Source organism: Hyla sarda, chromosome 4 (assembly GCF_029499605.1).
Source record: "Hyla sarda isolate aHylSar1 chromosome 4, aHylSar1.hap1, whole genome shotgun sequence".
Taxonomy (NCBI): Eukaryota; Metazoa; Chordata; class Amphibia; order Anura; family Hylidae; genus Hyla; species Hyla sarda.
In genome coordinates this window covers 285,383,237-285,408,879 of record NC_079192.1, presented here as the reverse complement: position 1 = coordinate 285,408,879, position 25,643 = coordinate 285,383,237, and the positions used below count along the sequence as shown (strand labels likewise).

The following is a 25,643-nucleotide window of genomic DNA, read 5'->3' as shown; positions in this document are numbered from 1 at the left end:
TGTAGTTTGCCAGCAGAGCACTTGATGTCCACATATGGGGTACTTCCATACTCAGAAGAAATGGGGTTACAAATTTTGGGGGGCATTTTCTCCTATATCCTCTTGACAAAATTGTAAATTTGGGGAAAAAACAGCATTTTAGTGAAAAAATTTTTTCTTTTTCATTTACACATCTGACTGAAACAAAAAGTCGTCAAACACCTGTGGGGTGTTAAGGCTCACTGTACCCCTTGTTACGTTTCTTGAGGGATGTAGTTTCCAAAATGGTATGCATTGTGTTTTTTTTTTTTGCTGTTATGGAACCATAGGGCCTTTCTAAATGCAACACGCCCCCCAAAAACCGTTTCAGCAAAAATCACTCTCCAAAATCCCATTGTCGCTCCTTCTCTTCTGAGCCCTCTAGTGCACCCACAGAGCTCTTGACATACACATATGAGGTATTTCCTTACTTGAGAGAAATTGGGTTACACATTTTGGGGGGCTTTTTCTCCTTTTACCCCTTGTTAAAATTCAAAAACTGGGTCTACAACAACATGTTAGTGTAAAAAAATGGAGATTTTGAATTTTCTCCTTCACTTTGCTATTCCTGTGAAACACCTAAAGGGTTAAAAAAAACATTCTGAATATCATTTTGTATACTTTGAGGGGTGCAGTTTTTATAATGGGGTAATTTATGGGGTATTTCTAATATGAAGACCCCTCATATCCACTTCAAAACTTTACTGGTCCCTGAAAAATTCAGATTTTGGAAATGTTGTGAAAAATTGGAAAATTGCTTTGAAGCCCTCTGATGTCTTCCAAAAGTAAAAACATGTCAACTTTATGATGCCAACATAAAGTAGACATATTGTATATGTGAATCAATATATAATTTATTTGGAATGTCTATTTTCCTCACAAGCAGAAAGCTTCAAAGTTAGAAAAATGCAAAATTTTCCAATTTTTCATGAAATTTTATAATTTTTCACCAAGAAAAGTATCGACGAAAATTTACCACTATGATAAAGAAGAATATGTCATGAAAAAACTGTCTCAGAATCAAATTCATAAGTAAAAGTATCCCAGACTTATTAATGCTTAAAGTGACAGTGGTCAGATGTGCAAAAAATGCTCTGGTCCTTAAGGCCAAAATGACCTCGGTCCTTAAGGGGTTAAAGTAGTAAAATAAAATGAAACCTACATGAATTGGGTATCCTTGTAACTGAATGGACCTACAGAATAAAGATATGGTGTCATTTTTACCGCACTGCATATAAATGGAACCCCCAAACTTACAAAATGGCGTTTTTTTAATTTTTTTATTTCAAATAATTTTGCATAAAATTGCATAATTGCATAATTTTGGTATAAAATAAGGGATGTCATTGCAAAGTCTAATTAAAGGGGTATTCTAGGCAAAACCTTTTTTTATATATATCAACTATCTCCGGAAAATTATAACAGATTTGTAAATTGCTTCTATTAAAAAATCTTAATCCTTCCAATAGTTATTAGCTTCTGAAGTTTTCCGTCTAACTGCTCAATGATGATGTCACGTCCCGGGAGGTGTGCATGATGGGAGAATATCCCCATAGGAACTGCACAGCTCCTGGGACGTGATTCATCAGAGAGCAGTTAGACAGAAAACAACAACTCAACTTCAGAAGCTAATAATACAAGTAATTTACAAATCTGTTTAACTTTCCGGAGCCAGTTGATATATAAAAAAAAGTTTTGGCCTGGAATACCCCTTTAATGATGCAAAAAACATACCCTTACATGGGTCTGTAGGTGCAGAATTGAAAGCGTTGTGATTTTTAGAAGGGGAGGAGGAAAAAAATGAAAATTGTCCGGGTCCTTAAAGGGGTACTCCACTGCTCAGTGTTTGGAACAAACTGTTACAAAGCTGGAGCCAGTGTCGGGAGCTCATGACATCATAGCCACGCCCCCTCATGACATCACATCCCACCCCCTCAATGCAAGTCTATGGGAGGGGGCGTGACAGACGTCATGCCCCCTCCCATAGACTTGCATTGAGGGGTGTGGTGTGATGTCATGAGGGGACGTGGCTATGACGGATCCAGCTTCAGAACAGTTTGTTCCAAACGCTGAGCAGTCGAGCACCCCTACAACCCCTTAAGGACCAGGGGTTTTTCAGTTTTTGCAGTTTGATTATTTCCTCCTTACCTTTAAAAAATCATAACTCTTTCAATTTTTCACCTAAAAATCCATATGATGGCTTATTTTTTGTGCCACCAATTCTACTTTGTAATGACATCAGTCATTTTACCCAAAAATCTACAAAGAAACAGAAAAAAAAAATCATTGTGTGACAAAAATTGAAGAAAAAACACCATTTTGTAAATTTTGGGGGCTTCCGTTTCTACACAGTATATTTTTCTGTAAAAATGACACCTTCTCTTTATTCTGTAGGTCCATAAGATTGAATTGATACCCTACTTGTATAGGTTTGATTTGGCGTACTTCTGGAAAAAATCATAACTACATGCAGGAAAATGTATATGTTTAAAATTGTCATCTTCTGACCCCTATAACTTTTTTTTCGCATATGGGGCTGTATAATGGCTCATTTTTTGCTCTTTGATCTGAAGTTTTTAGCGGTACCATTTTTGTATTGATCAGACGTTTTGATCGCTTTTTATTCATTTTCTCATAATACAAAAAAGTGACCAAAAATACACTATTTTGGACTTTTTAATTTTTTTGCGCATACGCCATTGACCCTGCGGTTTAAGGGAAGGGGTTAAATAATCTTAATTCACTTTTTTTCCCACTTTTTTTTTTTGCAATGTTATAGCTCCCATATGGGGCTATAACACTGCACACACTGATCTTTTACATTGATCAATGGTTTTTCATAGGAAACCATTGATCAATGATTCTGCCGATTGACTGCTCATGCCTGGATCTCAGGCACTGAGCAGCCATTCCGCAATCGGACAACATGAGGCAGGTAAGTGGACCCTCCTGCTGTCCTACAGCTGTTCGGGATGCCGAACAGCTCCTTGAGCTAACCGGCATTGGTTTACTTTCACTTTAGACGCGGCATTCAACTTTGAACGCTGCGTCTAAAGGGTTAATAGCACGCAGCACCGCGATCAGTGCCGCACACTATTAGCCATGGGTCCCGGCCGTGGCCCCTGCGTTATAGTAAGGGAGAGGACTCAGGACGTACCGGTATGTCCTTGGTCCTTAAGTGGTTAAGGCCAAAATCCTGAAGGGGTTAAAGGGGTATTCCAGAAACTTTTTTTTATTTGTGTATGCTACAGGGGTTGTTAAGTTAGTGTAGTTCATAATATAGTGTCTGTACCTGTGTTTAATGGTTTTCTCACAATTCTTCTGTGATTTTCACTCCAATATTTATTTTTACATGCATGCAAAATGACTGTTGTCTCAGATTTTTCCCAGGTTGCAATGCGGCCGAGACCTGACTCACTAGTCAGCTGATGACAGGGAGTCTGTCTGCTTCAATGGGTGGAGGGATCGCTTGGTGGGAGAGATCAATCTGCAACTAATGCAACAGTTGTAAACCACAGGTCTTTTGAATTGATGCAGCTCATTTATGTTTCAATGGGTCAGGTGGCTGATGTGTGGGAGGGAGGAAAATGGAATTATGGGATTTGTAGGCAAAAAAGGAAAGCTCAAACAGGAAATAACAGTTCACAAAAAGCTAGCCACAATGTTAAGGTAATCTCACAACATAGCCATTTGGCCCCAAGACAAGCAAAGATCCTTCCAAAACATGTTCATTACTGACTGGCAAGTACATAATAAAACCACCTTATGGTGGAGAACCCCTTTAAACTTGCCAAAGAGCCTAAGCCTTCAGTGAGGTTGATGTGAATGATTCATGTCTTTCTGTAAAAAGTGGTTACTTGCCATTGTTTATTGCTAAGATTGCACAACACTTTATAATGTTTAAGGGTGCATAGTTTTTGGTTTTTTTCATGATCAGAAAGCATTAAGTGTGGCAAATGTGCAATGGGGAACATCTGGAATAGTACAGCCTATTAGACCTTTCCTTAGAAACAGATGAAATCCTGTATTTTCTTTCTTCGTAAGGATTTACTTATTTTTAGTTATTCAAAGTAAATGTATTATATTTCCAGAAGAATGTTTTTTCCCCTTAATATGTGAATAGTATCATCATGTGATAACTCTATTGGCCCTTCACCCATGCGGGCCACTAAATACAATCTAATCCTTAAACCTCCGTTCTGCAAAATCCAAAACAGGGAAAGAATTAATGACACTTGAAAATAGTTGTGATTGTTCCAGCAGTTTTAGGTATTTCTGCAGATCTTGCCTGTCTTTCCTTTCCATACTTTACTCTTGTACAGATCAGACTGATTAAATAGAGCAGCAGGTGCATGACAGTAGATAAAGCTATACATGCAGAATGGCGGGCCAGCCAGATAAACTTGAGTTTAAGCCACTCGCTCTGACCCCTTACACACCCTTAATATTAGCTAGAGACTTAAGTGTTTATAACATTTTTTACATTACATCTGGTTTTAATCTCTGAGAAAAAAAATGTTTAGGTTTCAGGAGATAGGTGTAATGATTTATACATTGTTGTTATATTTTGTATAAAACACACCATCCCAAAGTGCCTTAAATTGTAACCTTATGTTCCCACAGCATAAAACCCCAAATTATATATTCTACCCAACTCTTACTTGTATAACTTTTGATGCTATTTATTTACGAACCTGATGGAATTACAAGTATTAACTTGTGGAATATATATATATATATATATATATATATATATATATATATATATACATACATTTATTATTATTTTTATTATTATTATTTTAAGTAAAAAAAATATGTACTGTACTCACATCTGTGATATGTGATAGATGTATTGTTTAAGTAGATTGTGTATATAAGTTACTATTTACAGTACTTTATATGTACACATTGATCAGGTACTCAAAGATGAACATTTAATAAACAACCTGTTTGCAGCATAAGATATATAGATAGGTACTGCTGATCCTAAATAATACTGTTCTTTCCTTTTCACTAAACAGGGATATGGATTGTTTATTTTCTTATATGACCTATCTGTTTTCAAACTTATTATCCAAACGTGATATGAACAGAGTCTATGCCACCGGCTGTATAATGCATACAAAATAAAATCCTAGGAACTACAAGATGGTCTACATTACTGCTTCTAAATATTTGTTGCAGATGCTTAAACCTTATTTGCTTCAGCTGTATTCCTACTTGATCTTCAGCCATTCTATCTCCCCTTCTTATGTATGTTTCTCTTATTTTTAACTTTTTGTGTTTGGAAAAAATCCATTTTCCATTACTGTGTATTTTTCAAGAATGTACTTTAAATATTTGCCTTTGATTTGCAGTAGACAATGCTCAGAAGTCTACAATTTAGTATATTATCCCACTCTTTTATTTATTTTTTGCCATTTTGATGGCAGTATTGGGTCAAACACCATTACTTTGAAAGTTGTGTGATGTAAAGTATATGAGGAAAGCAAAACTTGTCATTGTTTCTTCCTAACTTTGTTTTGAACACCAGATTGTAAGAAACCTTTAATGTACTTTGTGCTGCTTGAGTGGTTCCTTAGCTTTAGATCTCTTATTAAGCCCCCTGGTCTCATTAAGCTTTGTCATCTGCTAAGGCAACAAATGGATGCTAAGCCAAATTGAATTATGCCTTTGGATGTAGAACACGGCCAAACGTTTAGAAGAAACAACTGAGAACCTTGCAGCTGTTCCTGGCTGAAATAGAACAAAACATTGACCTTGACTATGACGTATAAATAAACATTAAAAGCACAATTCACTTAATAAGTATGTGCCAAAATGAGCCAGGGGAAAGCAGTATTAACTGCAGTATGTATGACTTCATCCCTTTTTTCACTTTCTGCAATGTGTACAGCAACAGGATTGCCAAAAAGATGAAATCGTTATTTTATATATCTCATTACATTGCTTATCCTAGATAGATTGTTAGCAAGTCATATGTGTGCAGAATATGCAAAATGTACAAGACATAGTCTTGGAAAGTCTTCAGCGTTAAATCCTTAGAAGACCTTTTATATTATTTTCTTCTGAGATCCTTCAAACAGCTTGCAAGCTAGGGTGACTTCTGTTTCTTCTTTTGTGGGCCAGTACTTTAACCCATTCTTTTTGTCTTTTTTTTTTTTATCTCCACAGAACGGATAGAGGGATCATGGGGGTTTCCAATGAGTCAGTATTTGAAAGAAAGGTGTTGGCACATAGGACGGAATGCTAGGATGTCCGCTTGTTTGGTGGGTTACATTTCTTGATGTGTCAATACTTTCTCATTTAACTCTTCATTGCAGACACCCGTAACTCTGCCAGCCAGCTGTTCAGCGCCGACACTATACAGTGAATGAGGCCAGAAGCCCTGTGCCATTAATTGTATAGCGGTTGGTGCTGGTAACTGCAGCTTGTTTCCCATTTACTTCAACAGGTGTGTCACATCTCAAACCTTGTCCCTTAACTGAAAATCAGTCCATTTTGGCTAAGGTAGATAACATGTCCAAAACCCATATTAAATGTTGTGTACAGCAAGTTGTTTTTGTTTTTTGCTACTAATTTTGCCAGAATTTGTGGAATTGCATTAGCAGTGCTAGAATTGTTCTTAACATTATTGCTTCCAGCAAGAAGGCATCAATAGGAATGCAGATAACTGGGCAAATTTTTAGCTTTTCCGAAGTTGTCACTAAATGCTGCCTTTAGTGACAAAACTATATTCTATTGTAAATTGGCCTGTATTCTCTTCAATAATATTTGATTCAATGCTATTAATGGTAGATTTAAATGGGCATTGTCACCAATTATTTTTTTTTTGATATGTTGTAGTACTTATGTACTACAACATATCTCTAATATACTTTCATTATTATTATTAATCAGACAGGCGGGAGTGAGCGCTGAGAGCACAGAGGATGCGGTTCCCTTGCTCCCTGGCCTCACACGCTGTCCCCGCCTCCCGGCCTCAGGACTGCCCTGCACTTCGGTAAATGATTTTCGGGGTGGGGGGCTTGCGTGGCGGCGGTGGCCACGGGGGTGGGGGGGTGGTGGTATGGGATAGAGCGGGTTGCAGCACTTCGGTAATTGTTTTTTTCGAGGGTGTAGAGCGGGTTGCGCGGCGGCCGTGCGGGGGCGGGGGATAGAGCGGTTGCGGCCGTAGCAAAGATATATTGTTTTCACCACAGTGTGCCTCCAGTTGTTTCCCCACTACAACTGCCAGCATGCCCTGACAGCCATGGGAGTTGTAGTGGTGAAACAGCTGGAGGCACCCTGTGTAGATGAACATGAACTAAGGTCAGAAGTGTCGGCCCCAACAGGCATCAGTGACATCGCGCCTGCTGGGGAAGTCTGCCTGGTAGTGAGCACACTACCATGCAGACAAAAAGCCATTTTTAATATAGTAAATAAAAAATTGAAGGCAGGGAGGGGGTTAGGGATAGATGTGCAATAGGCAGGGACAGAAAAAGGATGGTGGGAGCTACCCTTTAAGGACTCAGGATATGTCAGTTCTAATTACTGATGTCTCATTCATACAGCTTGCATGGCCAAGAAAAACACTGTTAATGGTCCTGACTGCCGCTACCGCAAGTGTCCAGAGGGTGGCATCTTATTATTACGTGCCCAGATCTCTCTTCATTGGGGGTGTTCCCAGCCCCTTCTATCAACTATGACTGATGGCTCTACTGTCCAATCAGACCGCTTGAGCAGATGTATGCAGCATGGGGAAGAAATCAAAGAGGCTATTCTGTACCCACGAGCTAGTGTCAAGTCAGAATTGTAAAAGGAGCCTGCAGAGGAGAAAACTGGTGATATGTCATATATATAGAGATAGATATGGAAATAGAGTTATTACTGATGTACACAAGACTGCTTATCCTGAACAGTTACCGGAAAGTGCAGTTATCTGTTTATTTACTGCACTAACTGAGGTGTTTTCTTGCTTTTAGACTGAAAAAAATATGATGTAATGAAATGTAACATAAAGGATAATATATAGGTATTATTTCTGCATTCTGCTTATGAATTCTTTTTACATTAAGGAGGAATGCGGCGCAAAACTTTTACCTTCCCTTGTGCCCGGGCTGCAAAAACTCAAACTTTAACTCACCTTCCTATGTTCCCCCGTTGCGCCGATATCGGCGTCGCAGTCCTCCGACGCTGCTCGGCTCCCTGCTTCTTAGGCTCGAAACGTCACACTGCAGTCAGAGTGATGCCAGCCGCTGCAATGTCCTGCCTCGGCCGGTGATAGGCTGAGTGCACGTCATATAAGGAGCCCGGGCAGCAGGGAGAAGGCGGGGCCTGAGTTATCACCAGGGAGGACAGTATATCAGTGCAACATGGGAACGTAGGAAGTGCAACATGGGAACGTAGGAAGAAGACTTAAAGTTAGATTTCGTAGTGCTAATGGGCCCGCAGGTAGAATGCATATGACATTTTTCACAATTGTCCAGTTCATACGATTTTATTCCTGAAAATCATATACAATCTTGTATCTAGATCCATTGACTTCTACTTACAAATCCTATCCTAGACTCGCACCCAGTTTGCTTTTTCGTTCGATTTTTTTTGCCGGATGTGAAATTGTGGTGGCCACAATTTTTTGACCCAATTTTTTTTGTAACATTACCGTCTATGCAAATTGTATTGAATCTTATCACTATACCCCTGCACATGCAAAGTGGCTTAAGAATTATATAAAGAAAACAAGAAACCTCAAAATCCATTTTGCAATCCATTCACCAAATGTAAAAATCTTGATGTGGATGCTCCTTTAAAAAATCATCAGACTTCAATGCTAAATATCAAATGTTATAGCTTGTTTGATATGTGCACAGTTGTAATTGTTTAGAATAAATATTTAGCTTAGTAAATTATATCATATCACAGGATTTCAAAAGCAGAAAAAAAATCTTTTTTTTGGTTGCTGCAGTGTTTCAGGCACCTAGCCAAGTTTTATGGAATTTTTCTTTTGAGCCTAAAACTCCCAATTTGTATGAAAGTGTCTAAAATAAACCAAAGTCTCTATAAAAGATCTGATTAACAAGCTAACACATGCAGAGTGTGAGTTTATTTAACGTCCCGTAATGAATCTGTTCGTTCTGCCAGGACATTTATAACATTGTCTGACAAAATGATAAACACTTTGACTTTATCTTTTTCTTCAAACTTTAGGCTTTAGAGCGTGTTGCGGTCGGCCAAGGGGTAAGTAGTATTGTTTACTGAATTGTATGCATCTGTCTTCTGTCTGATTTCTGTTGGTGCATAACCTAAAAGTGAACCTACTGTCTACCAACTGCATGTTTAAAGTTAACTCTAACTCTCACTACTTAACTCCATAGTTTTTTTTTCTTTTTTAAGACAAGCACATTTTTTGTTAATTTAAATGTTTTAGAATTAATTTTGTTTGCATCAATGATTTCATTATTTATCTGGATCAGTCATTTCTTAGACAAGCGTTTGTGTAAACTTAAAAGTTTAAGTGTAAATTTATTTTTAGTTATATGAAGCCCAGTATTTATGTTGTGTGTTGTTATAAGGACTGATAATTGTTCTAAAATGTTGATGTTGATGGTTATAGTTATAAGATTATAAAAGCTTGAATAGAAAGGTGTTCACACAAGACAAAAATTCATAGACTTAAGCATTTCAATGTATTTATATGAGAAATCACATTTTCGTGTTTGTTTTGCCTTTGCCAGCTTCCTAATGAATCATTGTTTTATCGGGCAGTACTTCAGGTCATCTGCAAAGAAGTCTATGGCATCACCCAAAGGTATGGATATTGGACAAAAGTCCTAATGAAAGATATGACTATTTTTTTTTTTTTTTTTTTAATTAAGAGTAGGATGCACAGTTACTCTTGTATTTTGAAAAGGTTTAACAGTTTTGTGAAGCATGAACATGTTATTTAATATGGAGTGAAGTAGGTGGATTCTCAAATATTCAGTAGCAAATTTTCAGATTTAAAAAAAATCATAATATGAACATTTTATGGGAACGTAGCCAACTTAGACAAATCACTGGATCCAGATGGTATACACCACACAGTTTTGCAGGAAATTAAGGTGTTTTCTAGGACTGTATGATTGATGACCTATCCACTTAATAGGCCGTCAATCATCAATTAGCGAGGTGCAGACACCTAGCACACCTGCTGATCAGCTGCGCAGTCAATGGGACCTGAGAGCCTAAGCCTTTTGTTGTGTAATGGAGACACTGGGTGACTTCAGCGCAACTCCCATTGAGGTGAATGGGAGCTAAGCTGCCGTTACCCCGCGCCATCACTATTTAGGGAATCCTTTTGTATTGATGCCGCTCCCATGGAGATTGCATAGAGATGCTTTCCTGAGGTATCAGCTTCCTTGAGGGGGTATGTTTCATGCTAGACTTAACATTACAAAGGCATGTAATGGAGTGCCACAAAAAGGTTGGTACATAAAATGAGGACTATGTGGTAAGGTTTAAAAAGTGTATGGTTAACAGCTAATGTCCCTAGTGATTCGGAGCAGAGCATGGTATATACATCGGGTCAATGTTACTATTGGGGTACTACAGGGGGTGAGTATTTTGGCTTTTTCATCTTAGTCTGTTTATGACTTTTTAGAGAGCTCACAAAGTAAGGATTTTAAGGGTACGTTCCCACTTAGCACATACACAGTGTATTTCCCGCTGCGCAAAAGCTGCATCAGCAGGGGAAATACGTTGCATTTTTCTCGCTCGCCATACACACAAGGCTTTCCGGCGGTAGCCCTATGTGTGTAGTGAGTTTTGGAGGCGGGGCCATGTGCCACAGTCACTCCGGCACAAGGCCCTGCCTCCAAAACTCACTACACGCATAGGGCTGCCGCCGGAAAGCCTTGTGTGTATGGGTAGCGAGGGTTACGCAGCGTATTTCCTGCTGCTGCTGCAGCTTTTGCGCAGCGGGAAATACTGAAACTAAGCAAAAGGGTTTAGTGGAGAAATAGCAAATGAAGTTTTATTTAAAATAAATTAAACATGTTGTACATTTCTGTATTAAATTGTATAAGTCTAGGTAAAATGGCCTCTAAAAAGGCTTGGGAACATTGGTAGACAGTAAACTTAAATGGGTTCTCAATAAATAAATAAAAATATAGATAATAGAAAATACATATATATACATTATATAACCAAATGTTCATAAATGTTTTTTATTATATATATCTGCTCATCTTGTCTAGGTGGTAATGTCCAGGTTATTTAAGTTGCCATGATCCCATTTATAGAGACAAAACCCATCCTACACACAGCAGAACAGGTTGCATCATGACAGAATAATACAAGAATGCATCATGACAGACCATGGGACAGATGTACGCTGACCACTCTGACCATGTCTGTCACTAATCACCAAAAGATTATGATAGTATAAATGTGGGTTGCTGGGTTATACCTACATTTCTTCCGATATTATTCAAAATGAGTGCCCGAACTGTGCTTCTGCTGTTTGTCTGCCTGTGAGGCTGTGCCAGAATTTAACACACATAGACCCAGCTAAAATAGAAAAAAAATTTGATGAGGTGCAGCATGTCCTTCCTGCATAGCCTTGAAGTCACACAGGGACAGCAAAAACACAAAGCAGGAACCTGGGTGTAGGCAGTTGTGGGTTATGTCGTTTTCTTACAGCTTGTACCTTGTCCCTCCTTGAAAAATATAGTAATACAATTTATGGGTACTGGTAGGTACTACTACTGTCTGGAAATGGGATGTTGATCCAGGCATTTATTTTGTTTTTGACACATTTAGATTTGGGAAGGATTTGTTTCCCAGATATGGGACAAATGGAATCTGGCTCATCAGGGTTTTTTCCAATATAGTTGAATTTTATATATGTCTTTTTCTGTTTTACATGACTAATACATTGCTTTAATATGAACTGTATATGTCTTTTCATAATTTTCTTTTTATAATTTATTTTATTTTATACTCAAACATAATAATACCAAATTTCCACAATTGTTTTCCTTCAAGGTCATATTCTCTAATTCCGCAGAGCAAGGATATCCTAAAAATGTAAGAGGCTGATCATAAAGTTTAAGTACTTAAGCTTATATAATAATGTAAATGTGTTATGGAGACAGCTTTATAAAAAATCTGGGTGGTGTGTAATCCAAAACAATATAATTTTTTTCTTTGTTTAGTTCTTAGTTTTTTTCTGTGTACTGTATGTTTTCAAGATGAATATTTGAGAGAGTGCACCAATAACATCGTACTTGTATTTTTCTTTTTCAGCGACCAGCGTGTTGGAAAGATTTATTCCAAATCAACATCCTTCACAGACTATGTTAGGAAGTCTCTAAAAAAATTTGGACAGGATGACTTAAGGGTTAGCATAATTTACTTTTTGTGCTTATGTGTAGGACAACTGCAGTCCATCCTATGTGGAATTTAAAGCATAGTAAGAACATGTCAAAATGTGAGTGGTTGTATGGGTTCTTGGCACTTTACAATTGTGGCTGTCCCTTTTGCCACCGACTGCATAGCAAATCATCTCAGGCTGCATGTGGTCCTGACACACTGATGTATCAGTATTATTTATAGCGTACATGGAAAAATGTGTTGCCACCTATTCACACTGGGTAAGTCATACGCGTTTTTGAGTGAGAACTCCTAACTCATTAAATATATACAGTTCCATACAAGAGAAAACGCAACACAGTTCATTCAGATTTTGGTAATGCTTCTTTAGTAATATCTTAGTATCAAAAAATGACAATAGAAAATATGTCAAAAAGTTAAATAATCACCCAGGTGCACCAAACTATCGGACCCGCTAGACACTAGGAAAAGCTTCGGCTCATACTCCTTCCTCTAACGAAGGGGAACAGGGGAAGCTTGAGCCGACACTTTCAAAAAGTTTTGGAGGCTATTCCTCCTTTTACAAGTGTCGGCTCAAGCTTCACCTGTTCCCCTTCGTGAGAGGAAGGAGTATGAGCCGAAAGGAACCCACAATGGGATTAATGAATCCTGAAGCATTTCCTAGTGTCTAGCGCGTCCGATAGTTTGGTGCACCTGGGTGATTATTTAAAGGGGTTATCCAGGAAAAACTTTATATATATATCAACTGGCTCCAGAAAGTTAAAGGGTAGCTCCCACCAACCCTCTTTTTTTTTATTTTTATTTTTTTCTGTCCCTGCCTATTGCCCTTCTATCCCTAACCCCCTCCCTGCCTTTATTTTCATATTTATTGACTAATAATTGCCATTTTGTCTGCCTGGTAGTGTGCTCACTACCAGGCAGACTTCCCCAGCAGGCACCACGTCACTGATGCCTGCTGGGGGGGGACTTCCGCCCTTAGTTCTAACAGGGTGCCTCCAGCTGTTTCACAACTACAACTCCCAGCATGCCCTGACATCTACTAGCTTACAGGGCATGCTGGCAGTTGTAGTGGGGAAACAACTGAAGGCACCCATTTGTACCAACCTTCCGCCCCCACCCCCCTCCCCTCACCTCCGGTCGCTCAGATGGATAGAAGAAGCCGGGACCGCGAACTCTGTGCTGCGCGGCGAGCTGAGGAGAAACGGGGAATCCAGATGCAGGACGTGCCGGGGAATCCAATTCAGTTACCGGAGTCTGCAGAGAGAGTGCAGACTCCATCTGGGCTGAGGTACAGGCTGCGTGCATTGTGCGGCCAGGGCGGCTGCTCCTGGACTTTACTGCGCTGGCTTCCTGCCTGTTTGATTGACAGACAGGAAGCCAGCGCGCAGTGAATGAATTTCGACTCATTTGCCCGGCTGAAATGAGTCGAAATTCTGTAGTGACGTCACTGCAGAATGCATTCGGCCACTAGGAGGGCGACCCCTAGTGGCCGAATTTAAAAGTGATTTTAAACTGTTTTAAAATCACTTTTTTTTATTAAACTATATTAGAGATATGTTGTAGTACTTAAGTACTACAACATATCAATTTTTTGTTTTCATGACAGTGCCCATTTAAACAAATTTGTAAATTATGTCTATTAAAAAATCTTAATCCTTTCAGTACTTATGAGCTTCTGAAGTTTAGGTTGTTCTTTTCTGTCTAAGTCCTCTCTGATGACACGTGTCTCAGGAAATGCCAAGTTTAGAAGCAAATCCCCATAGCAAACCTCTTCTAAACTGGGCGTTTCCCGAGACAGGTGTCATCAGAGAGCACTTAGACAGAAAAGAACAACCTTAACTTCAGAAGCTCATAAGTACTGAAAGGATTAATATTTTTTTATAGAAGTAATTTACAAATCTGTTTAACTTTCTGGAGCCAGTTGATATATGAAAAAAAGTTTTTTCCTGGAATACCCCTTTAACTTTTTGACATATTTTCTATTCAGTCATTTTTTGATACTAAGATATTACTAAAGAAGCATTACCAAAATCTGAATGAACTGTGTTGCGTTTTCTCTCGTATGGATCAGTATTATTTATTACATAATACAGTTACTCATTATATAACATCATTTGTGTTAAATTTGATGCCCCATTTTGATTGTGAATTTGCCCATGAAATCTGGATTTACTAAAGAGATTGGATCCCAGGTGTTTGCTTTTCTGGCTTAGTTTTGATGTTCTGTTATTTTACCAAAGCTGTTTTCTGGTTGAAATCAAAAAGGTAGGACCTGTTATTTATATGCCTTTATTTAGCATTATTCAACAAATATCTTCATTCCTTGGAAAAATCGCATTGCTAAAGGCAGGTAATGAATGATCAAACAGCACTCTGCGTTGGGCATGCATGCCTAAACCCCAGGCCTCTCGATATTCATAAGATCCCCCAGGCAGTTCTTGTGAAGACTGTGTTTCCACTAGATATAGTTTATTGGTTGAATTGAAAACAGACTATTAGCTTGTTTCACAAGTTGATCATCCGCCTAGCATATTTCAATAGCTTAAAGATGTGTAACTTATAAGTGAACACTGAAGCTTTGTGTCTTCAGCATCTACATGATCCATATAAAGCACACACGCAGATAGTTGCGGTTTGTTTGTGGCTGCAGATTAGTGCATAGATTCTGTGTTGTTTTGAGAAGAATGCTTGAGAAAGCATTTTTGAGTTTCCACTGTCCCCTGCAATGGGCATCAGCGATAAATGATAGCAGCTGCTTTTATTGTCACGGAACACTGGATGGAATCTTTGGCGAAAAGGATTATTTCCACGCAGTCTGTAGCATTGACACCCTCCTGACCAAAAGTAAATGTGTCTATGCTTTGTATGTGAATGTCATGTTTATTGCTTTTCCAGTATTGTTTAACATGCTGTCACAAGTAGTTAAAGTTATTGTTTTTCCATTTTAATACACAAAACGTTCCTGATGTACCAAAGCCCTTTAGTTCAAATGGCTACCATGTTAACTTGGCCACAATGTGAAGCATATGTCTTTGTTAAAGGATTCCTAAGCTTGCTTTAACCATTCCATAGACATCAACATCATAATCTAACAATTATTTCATTAGTATATACAGCAATATTTAGAGGTGTGTGTATATTAATATATAGTCACTTATTCTAATAACCAAATACATTTTCCTTGTTTAGCATATATCCTTGGTGCAGACTGTAGTTCTCTTCATATTGTGCCTATTTACTGCAAATCTTATTAAGAGAGTTCAGGGTGTGGTGCTAAAGTCGTTCTGGAAAATACATTACTGCTAAACTATTTTATAATGACGTGCTGTTTCATCCGATCGAGTGTAATGAGGAAAATGCTTAACTTATGTTCCATATCTAAAAATATGTATTGTGGATGAACTGGCACCATGTTATGTGCAGCAGGTGTTCGAGCTATATCATTTTGAAAAATACTTGTAGTCGTCTCCTCAGTGGTATTCACTCTTATAGCGAGTAAAAGGTTTTTAATGTGTTTTTGGCATTGCAGTCTCTCTGAAATAGTTTGAAATTATGATCTTAAAATAACGTTTCTAGGATTTTTATACTATAGAGGACTAGATGTTGTGCTCAGCTGACGCCAAACACTTTGGATTTCAAGTCCATTAGCCGAAGCACCCAAGTATGTGGTCATTCCCAAATCACTATGATGAAACATTAACTCATAGACTTTGTTTCCCAGTTCCTAATAATTACTTAAAATTGTTATTATTTATTTATTTTAAAGAGCTATTAATTTTAGGAAACTGTACATATGTAAAAGATGTTTTGAACTATCTGATTTCTGGAGGTAGGAGGTCCAACTGCTGGGACCACCTATGATCTTAAGAATGGGAACGTCACTGCTCAGTTCATTTTCTATAAAGCTGCTGGAGATAGGCGAGCAAATCATTAGGCTATCTCCGCAGCTCTCATAAAGAATGTATTAAGCAGCAGCATGCATGTTTGTCCCACTGCTCCATTCTGACAAGAGACTAGGGGGGGTGGTCCGATTAGTGACCCACCGGGCACACCGGTGGAAAAAAAAAAATTCAAACCAACTGGTGCAAGAAAGTTAAACAGATTTATAAATTACTTCTATTTAATCCTTCCAGTACTTATCAGCTGCTGTATACTACAGAGAAAGTTGTATAGTTCTTTTCTGTCTGACCACAGTGCTCTCTGCTGACACCTCTGTCTGTGTCAGGAACTGTCCAGAGCAGGAGAGGTTTGCTATGAGGATTTGCTTGTACACTGGACATTTCTTATAAGTGCCGAAAGATCTGTTTTTCTGTAGTAGTAATAATAAGAAGTATAACAGATTTGTCCAAGCTTTTGTTTTACCTATTAGAATACTTACATAGTATAGTGCAGAAAGAGCTCATTTAAAGAGAAAGGATTGGAACTCCAAAGCACAAGGGCAGGCATTTTTGGATTTGCCCTTGCTAGTTGCTCTGAGAATTAGAAGGGATTGTGGGTGATTGTGCATTCAATAAGCTAAAATAGGCAGCAGTAGGTTAGGCTTTCTGCAAATCATATGGGATGTCTGAAGACTGTTTGAAGCTTTACAGATGTAATTGATTATGTGTATAGCATGCAAATGAGGACATCATGTACTTCACTCTGTCCCTCTGTATAATGCTCACTTAGAAATGCACGTCTTGTAGAATATTAACAGGTCTGTTAGTCTGGCAGTGTTCTTAGCTTGAAGACCTTGAAATATTTTATAGCTCACCCTAAAATGTTTTAATGGGGTATGTTAGTAGTTTATTTAGGAAACTGCAAATGGGAATATTGTTCCCACTCTCTTAAAAGTATTACAGTAAAAATGCCATTAATAAGATTTCCCTCAGAAAAAGAAATATATTTATACTTAAATCCCATGTGGATATGGATTACATCTTAAAATGGCCTCACATGGCATATTGCCTGTCTGTCAGGAATCCCGTTGAAATAGATACACAGGAAAAGAGTATAATGCAGCCACATGGCAAAGTATGGGCTGATTCAATAATTGCCTTCATTTTTGTATACTGTTGGACACTTATTTTAACTAAAGATGTCCATAGGTATTACCGTATTTTTCGCCCTATAGGACGCACCGGCGTATAAGACGCACCCAATTTATAGGTGCAAAATCAAAAAAAAATAAAGATTTTGAACCCGATAGTGGTCTTCAACCTGCAGACCTCCAGATGTTGCAAAACTACAACTCCCAGCATGCCCGGACAGCCGTTGGCTGTCCGGGCATGCTGGGAGCTGTAGTTTTGCAACATCTGGAGGTCCGCAGATTGAAGACCACTGCATAGGAGGTAATACTCACGTGTCCCCGCCGCTCCGGACCAGTCACCGCTGCCCTGGATGTCGCTTATCGCTGTCGCCGTGTCCTCGCTCCGGAACGTCTCTGCTGCCGGCCGGGTATCCTCGCTCTCCGTCGCCGCCATCACGTGGTTACGCACGCCGAGGCACGTACGCCACGAAGTGATGACGAGGAAGGAGAGCGCCGGCCATACAGGGGATCCCTGAACGGAGAAGACACCGAGGAGGCAGGTAAGGTCCCTCCCGGTGTCCTGTAAGCACTAACCCGGCAATTCAGTCGGGCTGTTCGGGACCGCCGTGGTGAAATCGCGGCGGTCCTGAACAGCCCGACTAAACAGCCGGGTTAGTGTCACTTTCCCTTCAGACGCGGCGGTCAGCTTTGATCGCCGCGTCTGAAGGGTTAATACAGGGCATCACCGCGATCAGCGCGGGTCCCGGCCCTTGATGGCCGCAGGTACCGCCGCGATAGGGGTGTATTCGCCTTATAAGACGCACCGACTTTCCCCCCCCCAGTTTTGGGGAAGAAAAAGTGCGTCTTATACGGCGAAAAATACGGTAGATCTTCTAAACAATCTACTGTTTATGGTGGTTACCATCAACAGTAGATTGTTTAGTAGATCTAACTTACTGCAATACCTGTGGACTGCTTTATGCAAATAAAATATGTTATTGCTCATAAAATGTGTCCAGCTTGGGCTTTTCATCTTTTTATATTTTTTGTAATTGATCTCTGGAATCTGACTAGGCATTCAGCGGTCTTTTGATCAACACCAAATGTCCAAATACACATACGGATAAGATCTCAAATCTAGTTAAAAAAATGTTTCTACCCAAACCAAAAATATTTAAGAATTACCGAAGTTCAATATGACTGCTGCTTTCACACTACACTTTAACAGTTTAAAATTGAAGCCAACAAAACTGTTCTGCTTCTTTGACATTTGAAATCTCAAGCTACGTTCACCTGTATTTGGAGTCACAACATTTCTCTTAATTCTTCCAGTACTTATCAGCTGCTGTATACTTCTTTTTTGTGCAGTTTTTGAGACCAAAGCCAAGACTGGTTATAAAAGAGGGGGAGTCTCAGTCCTTCGGTTATACATGTTCTTAATTTATAGTCAGTTTACTGGCTTTCGCTTCGAATAATTCATTAACAAACCTGAAGACAAAAACATACCTTGTAACCTGTGTAGTACTTTTATATTGTTGCACTACTAGAGTGAACCTGTCAGGTAATGTATGCAGCTCTGAGAGAGCAAGTACTACATAGAGAGAGAAAAGCTGAGCTCTGTCAGATATATATATATATATATATATATATATATATATGAGAGAGAGAGAGAGAGAGAGAGCAAGCAGGTTTTCAGAGTAAAAAGCAGATAACATTGTAAGAAACTCCAAGAAGACACCAGCTGAGATTTATGACTCTTTCTAATTTGCTCATAACAACCAATCACAGCCCAGCTTACCAGAGCTTGTTAAGATATGAAAGCTGAGCTGTGATTGGTTGTTATGGGCAAAACCATCTGGGCCACAGTGAGTCCTGCTTAACCCGCCCACACAGGCTGATTGACAGTCTTCTCTATACACACACACACTATCTCAGGGAAAGCTGCCAATCACTATGTAAGTGAGCGGGTAAACAGGACTCTGACTATCTCTCCGAGAAGTTTTGTCAGGATTTATTCTGCTTTTTCACTCAGAAATCTTTCTTTAAACCTTATAAAACTGTACATAACAGACCTCATCACCCCCAGCCCCCCCCCCCTTTCCTGTTGTGAGAGAGGGCAGCAGCATAGATCACTTATTAGCTTTGCATTAAAGCTTGGATTACCTACCATACCTATATTTTCCATATACATAATGCCATGTAAGTATGTACAATCCCAGCAGAAGCCCCGTTTGTTCACTCCAATCCCATCTTTTTAAGCCCCAGATAGTCAGTAATGATTGTCGCATTTATGTGATTCTAGAAAAGGAGGGGCACCCTTTGTCACCTATCAGAAGACTGCAGTCATGGACCATGGGTTGACATTGCCACTAGTTGCCAAACGAAGGTCCCCAGGCCTACCATGGTTGTATACCTTTAGGCCATGCCAGGGGCATTGTCAAAGGATTGCAAAAGTTGTATGTTTTATTGCAAACAGAATGACCTGCGCAATTAAGATGAGACATAAAGGGGAACTCCTGTTTATAAAATCATATTCCCTAACTCATGTATAGGGGTTAAGGGGGTCTAACCACTGGGATTCCTCACAATCTCCAGAATGGGGCCCAACTCCCCTTCCTGAGCACTCCAGCCACTACTACAGAAAAGGGGATACATTCCCCTTTAATACCACATGGTTAATGATGTAAACAGAAAAAAAAATGAACTATTTATAAGTTTTAATGAAAAGAGTTAATCAATAGGTTACGCGCTCCAAAATGTTTCAGTTTAAAAGGGTATTAACGTCAATGTGTAGCTTTAGTAAATGCAGTAAAGGTTAGCAGAGCATCTATCATAGTCAGCACTTTCATTATAACGAGTGTCTATGTAAGGGAAGTATAATATATGATCATCCTATTGATAGATACTTAGGATCTTTAGTTCTGCAAACAGTGTCTACAGGGGAAGTAATCTGAGTTATCTGATGTAGACTAATACAATAGCTTTTTCCCTGTGTTGCTATCATGTAAGTCATTTATTTACATTTCTGACAGACACAATTGCTGTGTATGATGTAAGGTTTTTGTCTCAAACATTAATGCTTAGACTTCCTACTCATTAAATACATTAGGCTAATGATAATTGCTTGTGTTAGGACTCACTGAGATAAGATTCAAGATGATTCAATTCTCTTCATGCATTACTTCAGATAAGCCAGGTGGTAACTCTCATGATTTGTAATAAATCATTGCATTGCCAATTCGTATGCATTCCCAACAATTAAGATTTCTTTCCTTGGAAGGAGTTTTTGGGTGTTTACATTTATTTTGTGAACTAAATTTCAGGTCAGCTTGTAAAAGATTTTGCATGGAGAATAAGAGTTCTGCATAACATATTATGGTATGCGGTACTGTAAGTCTTGTACCAGTATTAAAACCTAATCAGAGTGTGAATGTTTTAATATATAGTAATCTTTATACAGTCCACCCCTCACATTTTTGTAAATATTTTATCTTTTCATGTGACAACGCTGAAGAAATGACACTCTGCTACAATGTAGTGAGTGCACAGCCTGTATAACAGTGTTTAAAGAGTACCTGTCACCAAACTAAACATTTAATATATTGTTCCTTATGTAATTATAAGACACTTTGCTATTTACTTGCTATTTACTCGCTTCTCAACTTTTATATGTTTTTAATGTGTTTGAAAAAACGGCCACTAGTTGGCTCTGTTCTGTTCTTCCACAAGTCAAACAGTTAGTTTGGTCTCTTCCCGGCCTGGCAGGAGACCAAACTCAGGAAGTGCGTGCAGGGCATGGCAAGGCACAGCTCTCGCAGGCTTCAGTGAGATCGCGCCTGCTGGGGAACACCCACTTTCTCCTGCCAGGAGCTCACACAATGTGATCAAGGGGAAAGGTATGATACAGAGTTTTTTAAGGTTCGGGAAAATATTTTAAGGGCAGGAGGGGAGTTAGAAGTAGTAAGAGAATAAAATCTTTTAGTTTAGAAAATATGGTTGATGACAGGTACTCTTTAATACTGGTCACTGGAAGTCTGGTCTGGTGCTTTTCTCATGGGTCAACTTCCATCAACATCTAAAGCACACCATCTGATCCTAAAATGGGGAATGGTATGGAGGATAAGGACTAAGGACAAAGGTGGAGATTTATTAAACCCTGTGCAAAAAATATATTGATCAGTAGCCTATAGCAACCAGGCAATCCTGTTGCAATGGGCTACTTGCCAGCTTTTTCTCTGACTAGGTTTTGATAAATATCCTCCCCAAAGACCTTCCTGAAACTTCAAAGAAAAGCCAGTCCAAAATGAAACAAAATCTCCAAAAGACCATTAACTCCTCATCTTTAGGACCAGGAAATTGGAGCAGAAGGAAGAATCTTTGCCTGAGAGGTCTATTTGAACGAGGTTGAGCATAAGGTAGCACAAGAAATATTTTTTTCCTTGCTAAGTGAGGGGAGAGCCTTCACAATGCGCATTGAGAGAATTTACTGTGCCCTTCGGCTGAAATCTCACACTATTGACCATCCCAAAGGATATCATCTGTGGCTTACTATGAAACCAAGACACCACTGTTTTCTTAGAAGCAGCCAGAGATGACATCTCATAAAACCCCTATTGGAGACTTTGTGAACTAACCATCTTCCTTTTCCTATGGATATATCTCTTCTGCCTTGAAATAACCAAAATCGGGAAACTCATTTGGAAGACATTTATCATGGTTTTGTACCCTTTTTTAGTGTATACAACTGTACCTAAAGAAGTTGCTGCAAGCTGTGCTGGGACTTTTCTTTGAGACTTTTCATCAAGGATTTTTTACATACTGCTGCATTTTTTGCAGTGTTTATCAATTTCTCATTTGGGGCTTTTGTAAGAAGTCGCTAATTTATGCGCAGTGAACCACAGTTATGCACTAAGTCATACCAAGTCTGACCACATTTAAAAAAGTATACCACACAATATTTCCAGTCATTATCACTAATGCTTCTGCACACAATTCATGAAACGTTGTGCAACTTTTTAATAAATTGTTCCTGCCACGTCAAATACACCGCAAGGAAAACGGTAAAAAAACATGTACATCACACACACCCTGATATATTCCCCCATTGTGATCCGGACCACTGAAGATCTAGAAGCCGCTTGGTCCAAGTTGGACATTGCTCCAGCGTGGGTCCCAGAATTGCTGCCAGTGCCCACCTCCACTGATCTCCTGCTGCAAATGGTGCAGAAACCTGGGCTGTCAGACTGAACCCAAAGTTTCTGAAGCAATGCTGTCCTGGCAGTCCTGCATCTAATTCTTTTGTCTAGAGATGGTCAGATTTTCTCTGTCTCCTGGGTTCCACACTTTAGGTTTTCATTTCCCGTTTCCTTGAGCACTTTCATTGAGTCATCATTACTTGTAATTCTCTATGTTCTAATAGTTATACCATGTTTCACTGCACCTTATGTCTTCTTTATTATAGTACTTAGAAGATGCTATGCTAATTGGCTGTATGTTTTTACTGCTAATTTTCTATGGAAATGGTCTGTCACAATCACTCACTCTCCCTTTCAATCTACTCTTACATTTCATCTTTACTTTTCTATCTCCTACTACTTCTCTATTCTTTCCTACTCTTCCCTCCCCCCCCCCCTCCCTCTTTGCAGACCGGTCTATTGTGGTTTCTCTGTTCTGGGTCTCACACCAGTTCTCTCACCCTGGGTTAACCCAGTAGCTATCCTGTCCCCTTCATCTAATGTTAAGGTGGCTTTTGTAATGTTTATATCTTTAATGTAAAAGGTTTGAATGTGCCACAAAAATGCTCTTGTGGCCATGATTCAAAGGCTGTTAGAGGTGTCAGTATTGGAGTTGCTAGATAGCTGCCTTTCCCAGTTAGCTCTCAACAAATGGAGCCCAAAGGTAGATTCCTCTTTCTAAAAGCACACATTGCCTATGAAATGTTTACTGTTGTGAATTTATATGCACCCAGACTATCTCCTGGATTTGTGACATTTTAGATTAATTGCAGTCTTTTGTAGAGGTAACCTGTATTCTAGGTGGTGATTTCAATACCGATGTAGAGCCACTAATGACCTCTCTAATCCGAATACTTCCATGTCCTTCAAACTCCTTGGCAGGTTGAAGCATGCTCTAAAGGCTTATTATTAGTGGATTTATGACGCACCTTGCATCCTACAACTAAATATTATAGTTTATATTCAGTTCTTCATAAATCTTATTACAGAATTAATTATTTCTATACATCTCAGAGGTATCTACCTAGAATTTGCACCTCACATTTCTTTACCATCCATTTATCCACCTTGCCTCCTAGTCGTGCAATTGGTCTCTGAATGAGACAATGCTTGACACCTCTGCCAGGAATAAGATTTTTAATGTATTGAGCAATCACTTTAATATTAATATCACACCTGATTTGTCATACTCAACTATTTGGGAGGCCAACAAGGCAGTGCTTAGAAGAGAATTTATCGCCATCAGCCCTGCACATACATTTTTTTTTTAAAAGAGCTCAATTTAAATATTGCATGCACAGAAATAGATGTTCCAAGTTGACCACTGCCTTGGTGGAGGCCAGAGCTGAAAGGGAATTCATTACAAAATTGAAAGCAACAGATGGCGCTCTGCTGAGTAAGACTAAATATATAGCTGTGGCTTTCTCTCAGTTCTTTGCATTCTGATCCCTCTCCATATTCTGTTGCAACCCATGAATCTAGTATACATGAGTTCTTGGACTCAATTTCTCTCCCCAGCTCAACAGATTGCCTTCTTGCTAGCTTCAAGTGAAGCAGAACCTGACGGGTCCCCTCTTTCCTTTTATTTGAAGTTTGCATCAATCTTAGCACTTACCCAAGCACTAAAACAACCTTTTGTAATGCTGCCTTGCAATGAGCTTACATTCCATCACAGACGCAGAAGTCACATATAACGGTACTTCCCAAAGAATGGAAAGACACAGGATTATGCAGCAGTTATGGCCCGATATTCCTACTCAACACAGACTGGTGGACTAAGGTGTGCCTGGCAGAATTTGTTTTCTTTTGCCTTCTATTCTCTGACGAGAGCAAGTAGGCTTTGACCCTTCTAGATATGGAGATATGGCAAGCACAATAGAGCTCGGGTAATAACTGCTGCATACTATGCATCCCATACGAAGACTTCACTTGTCTTTTGGCATTCTATGCAGTTGGTGCTTATTAAATTCAATTTCCCAGAACCCTTCATTTCTGCCATATTTTCATTATATTAAGCCACTCATGCTAGAGGGAAATGGCACACTCTTCTGTCTCCCCCATAGAAAGCAGTACACGACAGAGCTGTCACTGTCCTAGTCCCTGTAAATAATTGTGGTGGAGTTGTTCATTTAGCTGATCAGGCAGAGTTCCAACATTAGAGGAATCCCATTGGGCTCCTTTGAACACAAAACCACAGCCTTTTGGGATGATCTGTTTATTTTTTTGGCAGACCCAATTAAGATTTTACCTATCAAAATGGATATATTGGCCATTTTCGGCACTGTGTCCTCTTGAAATATATATTTCCCTTTGCTTGCCCCAAATTTGGAATGAAATACTTGGGGATTTAGATGTTACATGATCCTAAAGACTTGTTTAAAGCCAATTATTTACCTCTATTTGCTAAAGTCATTTCACATCTTAACACGTTAAAACTCCCCAACATGTCCTGGATCAATAGGAAAAATTATTTAAAGTCGTATATTCTTCCTTAATGTTTATATGCTACAATGTTTTCCTATCAATGTCCCACCTACCTATTAAAGCTTCTTGTAGAGGCAAGAATATCCTTGTATGGCTTACAATTTTGTCGCTTTACCATGTGTTTTGACTTATTTTAAAGCAATGCACCTAGTTTGTTAGCTTACATTTGTGTCTTCATCTCTGCTCGTACTGCAGGGGTGTGGGAAAAAAAAATACTTGTCCAAGGGACAAAAACAGAACACAATCTACTTGTCCCTCATGAAAATCCCCTTGTCCTCATACACAAAATAATTTCAACCAAAATAGTACATAAATAAGGTCTTTATTAGTTTATTTATTAATTTTTTGCACTTTCGTTTTTTTTTCCTCCTTGCCCTCTAATAGCCAGAACTCTTATTTTTCCATCTACATACCCATATGAGGGCTTGTTTTTTGCGGGACCAATTGTACTTTGTAATGACACCTTTCATTTTTCCATAACTTATGCTTTGAAACAAAAAAATAAAAAATTTGAGATGAAATTGAAGGGAAAAAAAATGTTC

General features: G+C 39.0%; 1 protein-coding gene across 12 annotated transcripts in view; it reads left to right on the top strand.

Annotated features, from left to right (window-relative positions):
- The window catches only part of METTL25 (methyltransferase like 25), a 260,766-nt gene that overhangs the window by 197,634 nt on the left and 37,489 nt on the right, over positions 1 to 25,643 (top strand). For 11 of the 12 annotated variants that reach the window (XR_008892719.1, XM_056574422.1, XM_056574426.1 and 8 more), the window contains 5 exons: positions 6,196 to 6,290; positions 9,211 to 9,240; positions 9,738 to 9,811; positions 12,028 to 12,069; positions 12,289 to 12,382. Coding sequence is in view for 11 of the 12 variants with exons in the window: in XM_056574422.1 (XP_056430397.1) it covers positions 6,196 to 6,290; positions 9,211 to 9,240; positions 9,738 to 9,811; positions 12,028 to 12,069; positions 12,289 to 12,382 (335 nt within the window). In the remaining variant the exon portion in view is untranslated. The remainder of the gene's footprint in view (positions 1 to 6,195; positions 6,291 to 9,210; positions 9,241 to 9,737; positions 9,812 to 12,027; positions 12,070 to 12,288; positions 12,383 to 25,643) is intronic. The other variant, XM_056574427.1, reaches the window with a different exon arrangement.